Source organism: Lycium ferocissimum, chromosome 6 (assembly GCF_029784015.1).
Source record: "Lycium ferocissimum isolate CSIRO_LF1 chromosome 6, AGI_CSIRO_Lferr_CH_V1, whole genome shotgun sequence".
Lineage (NCBI taxonomy): Eukaryota > Viridiplantae > Streptophyta > Magnoliopsida > Solanales > Solanaceae > Lycium > Lycium ferocissimum.
In genome coordinates, this window is record NC_081347.1 from 58,455,046 (window position 1) to 58,464,032 (window position 8,987).

General features: G+C 35.7%; 1 protein-coding gene across 1 annotated transcript; it reads right to left on the reverse strand.

The window, feature by feature from the left end:
* Positions 1-2,917: 2,917 nt before the first annotated feature.
* LOC132059893 (putative late blight resistance protein homolog R1B-16) lies at positions 2,918-8,756 on the reverse strand. The gene is made up of 4 exons (XM_059452739.1): positions 8,447-8,756; positions 7,846-8,076; positions 3,554-5,767; positions 2,918-3,110 (listed from the first exon to the last, which is right to left on the reverse strand). Exons 1-3 carry the CDS (start codon positions 8,648-8,650, stop codon positions 3,563-3,565), a joined length of 2,640 nt encoding a protein of 879 aa, XP_059308722.1. The 5' UTR covers positions 8,651-8,756; the 3' UTR covers positions 2,918-3,110; positions 3,554-3,562.
* Between the last annotated feature and the right edge of the window lie 231 nt (positions 8,757-8,987).

Sequence of the window (8,987 nt, forward strand, 5' to 3'; positions counted from 1 at the left end):
GAACCTAGTTCTTCAAAGAAAGGAAATCAAGAGCTGGAGAAGGAAAGTCAAAACAATATAAAAGGCAGAAAGTTTCTTGGGTAGAGTGATTGACCCAGAGATTGTTGGGCACAAAGCGTTAGAGGAATTAATGGAAGTGCTCAAATCTAAAAAAATGGGAGCACTTGATGGAAGGTCCTGCAATAGCTTATGAAAAAAAAAAATAGCCAACTTCTTTGTAAATCTTAGGTACACGGATGATCACTCTTTGGTTTGCAAAGTTGGTACAGTAGAGTTCAACCTCGATGAAGAGCAGTTGGGAACAATTCTTGGTGTTCCAACTAATGGAGTAAGTAGACTGGAGGACGGAGACAAGGCTACTGCGGACTTCAAGCTTCATATAGTCAAAAGGGGAGAGCAAGTGACCACTGAGACCCTCTGTAAGAAACAAATGAAGTCTCAGTATCAGTTGCTCTTTGAGTTTGTGAAAAAGGTCATGCTCCCCCGGATTGAGAAAAGGTGTATTGCTTCCAAGACGGACCTGGTCCTTATGGAAATCCTGGATGGTGGCCACTTGATCAGTCTGCCTGGGATAATGTTGCAACATATGATAAAGGTAGTGGATATCAAGGATGGTAAGCATGGTCTTCCTTATGGCTTTCTCCTTACCAAAGTGTTTGAGCATTTCAAAGTACCTACTGGAAAAGCCTCCAAAGGGACCAAGAAGAAAATGTTCTCTATGTCCACACTGGAGGAGTGTGAATTTGTTCCAAAGAAGGGAGGAGCAGGAACCACATCCACTATCTCGGGTTTGATTGAAGCGAATGAGAAAATCTTGGCTGATGTTGAGAGGTTGCAGGTTGAGAACAATATGTTAAAGGCTGAAATCGCCAGACTGAAAGTGGAGGGACCTGGTCGCAGTGGTGATATAGCAAAAGAAATTGCAGAGTTGAGAGAGGAAAATTCTAGTCTCACGCAGAAAGTTGCAGAGCTCCAGGAGCAAATCTTGGCTAATCACAAAGCTGCAGATGCTAGACTAGACATGATGTTCAAAGCTTTCAACCCTGTCAACCCATCAAACCCTGCCAAACCCTGACCTTCTTTTCATCCCAATTCTTGAAACTTGTCCTTAGTTATTTTCTTTGTTGTTCTCTGTATTGGTGATATTGGCATTTTGACAATTAATTTAGTATGTTTGTGTTGAATTGATTACTGTGTTTTGTACTAAAATATTGTTCTGATTGGTAATTTCTCTGATTTCTGTATATGTTTTCCTTCATGTTGCTTTGCTGTTTCTGTTGGTACTCATGCTGAGTTGCCCAAGTGTCTTGAGTTAATGCTTCTGAACTTCTTAAAGCTTGTGCCAACTAATATCTCTTTACAATGATGCCAAAAGGGGGAAGTGTAGTGTGGTTTTTTTTTTTTCAACAAGTGTTGCGCCTGTGCGGTAAGATTGAAAATGTTAGCATGTTGCTGAGGGCAAGATTCGCAAGAGGAACCTAGTTCTCTGAATGAAAATGAGAATACTATATGCTACATGTTGTTGAGGTCAAATCTGCAGAGGGAACCTGGTTGTCAGAAGGAACATCACTTACGAGTTTGTCATCATCAAAAACAGGGAAATTGATAAGTTATGACATTTCATAGTTTTGACGATCGACATATACACCAAGGATCAGGTCCTTGATCAGGTCCCTTAGGCACTGTACGAACGTGACAACTATAAAGGCGTGGCATCGTTTCACGAGCACAAATGTGGATGATAGAGCGCATGTCGGGCAAAAGACAAGGATCATTGCAACGTCTCTATCTATATCACATGCCACTCACATGATCCTCACATGCTCTCATTGGTTCCCTATATAAACAACATGTTGGCATTTGTTTGACCTAGCACTTAAAATTATATTCTTCTCATTGTTGAAAAGAGCAGTCGCCACTGTTTTCTCTGAGCTTTCAAGATCAATACTAAATAACTCCAAGGACCAGATCTAAGACCGAAGATGTCTAGGTTGTTTAGTCTTTGTCTTCTTGGTCTAAATATTTTAAACCTACACTTCTTTTAAGAAGGGCTTTTGTAGGTGTTTGGTTTATTAAGCTTTTTGTGTAAACGCCTGACTATAGTTAGTTATGGTGAGTTGATTTAGCTAGAGTTAGTTGAATCAGCCGGTTCTTGACTATAGTTAGTCAAGAGAGTGCTTGCAATAGAGTTATTGTAAGGGGACGGATTAGTTGGCTAATTCCTTGGTTGCAAAAAGCTTGTAATCTGAAAACGTTGCACAGTTAGTGAAGTTGAAAATCCTCTTTGGTGTAGGTCGTGGTTTTTAATACCTTGAGCAAGGAGTTTCCACTTGAATATTGTGTCTCATTTACTTTTTATTTTTTGCTTGAGGGAACAAATAAAGTACTTGGTCCCTTATCTGTTATTTTGGTGGACTCTTAGTTTCTATTAAAATCATAAACACGTACAACAACGTCAAAGAAGCCTAACATGCTTCATGTCAATGAACACTATAATGCTGTGCTCAATTTGTTGTCAACAGGGTTACATCATGTTTTACAACCGGCCGATAATATCATCTATAACCGTGAGAGATTATAACTAGTAAAAACATGCAATTTTTCAAGGGGAAAACCCGACAAAGAGCTATCAGTAACCGAGGATTTAATTTACATACACTGATGATATGTTGTAGCGGGTAACTTATCTTACTGTCTAAGTTACTAATTTCACTTTACATAAGCGCGGTGTAAATTATTTTGGAAAGTATGGATTCATAATTTGAACTTGATACCTTCCAATTCAAAAATAATATTAACAAGAATTCATCTGAAAGATATCAAGTTAACAAGACTTGCAACAACACCTCATTTATTGGAAGTAATATGTCTTTCAACAAAATCAACGATAGATGAAAGCAACAATATTACAGGAATTAAACAAAGCAAATACAACCATAACATATTAGGAAAGATGCGAACAGTTTACAACCGACAAAAAAAAAAAAACATTCCACATGAAAGGGAAACTCAAAATGCAACAGACCTACTAGCCTTAATTCAAAATCACAATACTCCAGCTCTTTGTCCCTGACCCTAGCTTTCAGCAAGCTCAGTGTCCAAATTCTCTTCTGCAGAAAGAAGGAAAATTAGTAAATGAAAAGTAGAAACAAATAGAGGAAAACTGTAGCAGATAGGTTTCAAATTAAGGAACCACTAACAAAATTATTCACAATAATCCATATATATAGTATAGCACAACAAAAGTCAATTACGTTTGAAATAAGCAAATGGTATTTTCAATTCCAAAACATGGTCGAGCCATTTGTTTATGTAAAAGAGCATACTGCAATTCATAATGTAATTAGGAAAGAATTAGTTAGTTACGGAAATTCATATATTGCTGATACATATATATATCAGAAGAATAAAAAAATTACAGAATATGCGGTCTTACTGGGCATTCTACTATATGAGACAAATGCAGTCACGAATAATATATTCCAGCATGACAATTAGTAAAGACTATAATACTATAGATTTAATCATTTCAATACAAATGAATTCAACTGACCTTTCAATTTCATTGTGCGGCCTTGGACTCATTTTCAGGAGGGAATATGCTTAGCTTGAAATTCTTGCATTTAGATGTCTTGCTTTCGCGTATATATTTTGCGGAATTTACCGCTTTGCTTGTGTTCTCCAGCCTCATCTCTTGAAGGTTAGGTATATCAGCCAGCTCAAATGGCACAGCTTCGAGCTTATCACAAGAGATAAGAACAAGGTGCCTAAGGATGGAGAAGTTACGAGCTGAAGCCTCCCAGGATTCTAATTCTGACCTTTCAATCCACAAGACCTGGAGTGCGCTAAATCCAGTCTTTGGCTTCCAGGAAGCACCGGCAAATGCGTTTTCTTTGATCTTTAGGACCTCAAGGGATTCCAACTTACCCAGTTTCTCCGCCTCACTCCAAGCAAACCTTGTGTTTGTCAAAGTTAACTTCTTCACTGTATGTACAAGTTTGGAGAATGTTGGAGGGAGGTGAGGCGTTTTATTCATGTAAAGAACATCATTCAACAATTTCAAATGTTCCAAACACTTTAGCTCTTCAAGATTGTAGACTCCAGTATCCTTGTAAGCACCAAGAAAAGCAGCCATTTGCCCTCGAATGCTCAATTTTCTAAGATTACAAGCTTTTGCGAGCACATCTTTCTCACAACTTTCTGGTGCAACCAAAGAAAGAGTTTGTAGACAAGAAGCTTTACCTGTCGTGGTAGCAGGGGGTGGTAATTTTGCAGGTATGTTGGTGTGCAGGTGTCTCAGTTGTAACATGTTCCATATGTCTGCTTCTACGTCAAGGGTGGGCGCTGAGGTACTTGTATTAATTATTAGAGTTTGTAAATTCCAGAATTTACCAAAGGTTAGAGGAATGGCCATGAAGTCACCTGAGATAGCAATATATCTCAAATGAAATAACTTGTGGAAAGTCTTAGAAAAGATAAATTTGAAGGATTCAACATCCAAGACCCTGATCAATGGAAATGCTTGGTGGATGAGTTTAACGTCATTAGGAGACAACCCAAGTTGTTTTTCTTTTGAGGAAAAACAATATAAAGATCTAACATGTTCTATAGAAGGATTTTCAGAGAGAAGGTCTTTCAGGTTAGAGGGTTGAATGCACAATCGACGACACTTTTTTGGGTCTGGCATAGAAGGAATAGATTGATCAGGTGTTAGACACACTTCTTGAAAAAGCAATTTGTTACAAGCCTCCTTTTTGCAGAACTGATGCAACATGTCGTGAAGACGACAAGTTTTTATTTGACCGTCAGACCTCTTCTGCATTAATATTACTAAATTTCTATTGATAAGATCGTTCAAATAATACTCTGCTATCTCCTCTAGAGTGTACGTTTCCTGGGGCTTTATCAACCCCTCCGCTATCCACAAGCGAATCAATTTCCAAGAAGGGATATCAAAGCCTCGAGGAAAGACACCACAATACAAGAAGCACGTCTGCACTTCTCGGGGCAAATGATGATAACTCATCTCCACAAATTTCAAGCAGCTATCTTCGTTATCGTTATAAAGATGGTGCACCACATTCTTCTCAACTCTTTCCCAATGTTTTTTATCCAGACGACCTTTTAATGCTCCTGCAATTACCACTACTACAAGTGGTACTCCATCACATTTTTTTGCAATTTTTTCTCCTAGTCCTACTAACTCATCACGACAACTTCCCTTGCCAAAAACTCTCTTTACCAACAACTCAAAACTCTCTGTTACAGTCAAAAATTTCAGATCATGAGGATCTGGATTGGCATAAGTAGCCACATTTCTGTGACGTGTTGTCATCATGATTCGATGCCCCTTGTTGTTTTCTGGGAAAACTTTCTTTACATCATCAATAACCTCTGGTTTCCAAACATCATCCAAACAAATGAGACATCTACCTCCTTTTTTGATAAAACCACCTATCACCTTAGCTAATGCGTCCATATCCTCATCTTGATAATCTTCAATGCGTCTTGTGAAGAATTTGAGAATCTTAAAAAAAATATCCTTTCTTTTGTATTCCTGACCGACATAAACCCAAATGATGGTGAAAAATTCATATGAAAGCTTAGAATCATTGTAGATTTTTCTCGCTAGTGTGGTTTTGCCAAGCCCGGGCATACCCACCACTGGGATAGTATCTAGATCCTCTGATCCTTCAACAAGTCTGCTCATCACTTTGTTCGCTTCCTCATCAAACCCCACTACTTCAGCATCCTCCAAAGAAGGACCCTTTTTAAGATAATCAAATGGATTGCATCAGAAAACAGAGATGGCATACCCAAATTACTGCATAAGTCCCATAGGAAAAATAACAAAAAATCTGAGTCCTTTAGTTAACATTTTATCATATCTTATTCACAGTCTGCCAACTTAATTATGTTCTATTTTGCTGCAACACTTTTTTTCCGTTTGAGCTCTAGAATTCGTAATTAATTTACAAATAAAAACAAAACGTATGTGTTATCAATTACTCCATATTACCACTACTAAGAGAAAATAATGCATGCATTAGCTTTGTGTATTACTAACACCTTGTTTGGTACAGTTTTTCAACATGTGTATAACTAACACAAGTTTAGTTATACACCCTATTTGGTATTCTATATATAACTTATACATAGCAAACAATGGTATTACCAATACAAGAGTTTTTAAAACATGCATAAGCATGACTAAAGACACAAATGCCCCTGAAGTCTCTCAAAAACTTTTTCAATTATTAAGTTGGACCTACAGTAAATTTGGGAAGGTTATTTTAAATCATCAAATCAGAATGTTGTGCACACAAAAATCTCAAACCTCAACAGTTTAAAGACATAAATCGAACTTCATTCTTATCACTTTAGAACACAAATTCAGAAAAAGAGCAGTAGAGAATATACCCCTAAAATCCCGAATTTTCAGACTCAAAAAACTGAAATTTCCAAAACAAAAAATAAAAGAAGCTGCCGTAATTTGATTGAACACTCAACAAAATAGAAAATAATACTGGAAACTTATACAACCATATGGCCACTTGATCGAGCCCTAAATCACTCAATAAATGATAAAACTGGTAATAGATTCTTTCATTCTCATACGCTAGAAATTCCACCTCGAATAATAGATAGAGTGAACGGACGTTGCAATAAAAATAGTCGTTGAAGAGATAGTAAAAGAACTAGTCGCTGCAAAGAAAGTGTACAAAGCTAAAGAATGTGGAGGACATTTTTGTAAACAATCAAATTTTTTTAAAAAAAAATTATGCAATGCTTGTTATCTTTAACAGAAAAGGGGTGAACTATAGAAAAAGGTCTAAAATACTCTTCATCCACATATTTTGCTAGAGATACCCTTCTGGTTATATTTTTGGCTCACTAATGCCCTTGAATAGCGGTCCACACTAAAAAATTTTTTTAAAATGTTTAAATTTCACTTGGCATTTTATTACTTGTCCAATTTTAAACTCTGACATAACTAATTAAATAAAGGGAAAAGGTGCACATATATCCTCAACTTTGCAAATTAAAGTAGATATATCCTCGTTATAGTAGTGCATATATATACCCTTGTCGTTACAAAAATGGTGCAAATATACCTTTTTCGCTATAGAATTTAAAAGAAAAAACCATTTATCTTATTTTTTTAATAGAAAAAATACCATGTGGCTTTAAAAAAATAAGTTTGCCCATTTTTTAGGTACAGTTATTTTTTAAAAGCACGTGGTGTTTTCTTTTTTTCATGGTGGGTCGGGTCTAGTTCCTTTAAAAAATGAGTCCTACTACTACTTCATAAATGAATTTTTGGCACTATTTTTTATTATTCAAAATGAAGTTTTTCAAAGTTCAAAATTACCCTTTTGTTTAATGACTATCTCTAATTTTAAGAAAACTTGGGAAGAAGTAAAAAGATAATACTGATAAAATACTCTTTGATTTATGTCTTTAATTAACTTTCTTATTCAATTTATTCCGAAATATTCACTTATTTATTAAACTTCACATCAATTATCTCACCTAAATTAAGACGGAGATGATATTATTATTATCATCCTAGTACAATAGTCTTAACTCTTGTTTGTTTGTGATAACCGATACATGTGGTATCCTGATGTTGAATAGATAAGAATTGTGGAACGCAATGATTGCCTAACCTTTTTGAAAATTTATTTTGTAATCCATACAATTGACACTAATTGTATTAATATATATATTTTTTTTTGGTTTCACCAAGATGTGAATCCAAAAGTATAAGATCTGAATCTACTTTTTAGTGTCAGTTATATGAGACAGATACAATAATACAAAGTTTCCGGGTTTGAGTCGAACCTGCTCTGGGACACCTCTACTAGGCAGCTCAAGAACTGGTCTGGGCTGGAAAGCATCTTTATTGTCTTCGCGAAGTTTCTTCACCTTCTCATGGATGCCTTTGATCTCCTTTGCAAGCTCCCTGACTGTATTTAGATGCCCCACATCGAAGATTCTTTCCAGTTTATTCTTTTCTCGGTGCAGCTTTGATTGAACCAGGAATTTATCAATGACATCCTCAGCTTTGTGTACCTGATCAAGGAAAATAATTTACTCAAAATTCTACAGTACTGTCAATTCTCTACTACTCTACTACAAGAAAAAAATAGCCAATAGCATATCTATTATTTATTTTTATATGAATAAATGTGATTACAAATTCTATTTAGGAAAACTAAATAAGTATTAGTTTATCTATTTAAAAAGTCACTCAATTTTGCTTTCTAATCCAAATTTAACTTAAAAGTCAATCAACTTTATTTTATAACTCAAAAGTGACTCAACTATTAATACTTTACTTATAAAGTCTAAATAGCTGAATTATTCTCATGAGTGACCATATCACATATTATCTCAAAACAATTTTGATTTTCTACAACTTTGAATTATTATTCAACATTACCGTTTTTTGGATATCCTTTCCCAGCTGATCCCACAGATTGCTGTCACTGTGGTATTGCGCAGCATCGTCTAAGAAGGCTCTTAGGCGTTCAACTTCTTCCAGCAAATTTTTGAATTCGTTACCTACACCTTTAATCAGCTCAACATTTTCACTTAATAGCTGCAATAAGTTCTCCAACAGAAAGCTCACCACTGTTTCTGCCATCTGTATTTCTTGGTTAACAAATGTGAAATTAAGGATAATTTTTGAAGATGATAGTAGTTTTCTTTAAGCTGATAGTGATGAGATGTTCACTTTACCGGGACAGTTTATAAAGAACGTAATGTGTGGAAAGGATTTCTTTTTTTAAGTTGACCGAATTGTTTAAAAAGTCTTCCTGATATTCTTTTTTTTTTTTTTTAATGCACGTACGGAGCGACAATTTAATACAGTAACTCTAATGCCAGTTGTTTGCCCATTAAAAATATTTGCAAGTGGACGCTATTAGCATGTGGGTTCTGGCCTTTGTTGTTAAGGTAGTTTCTTTGCAATTTCGATATCT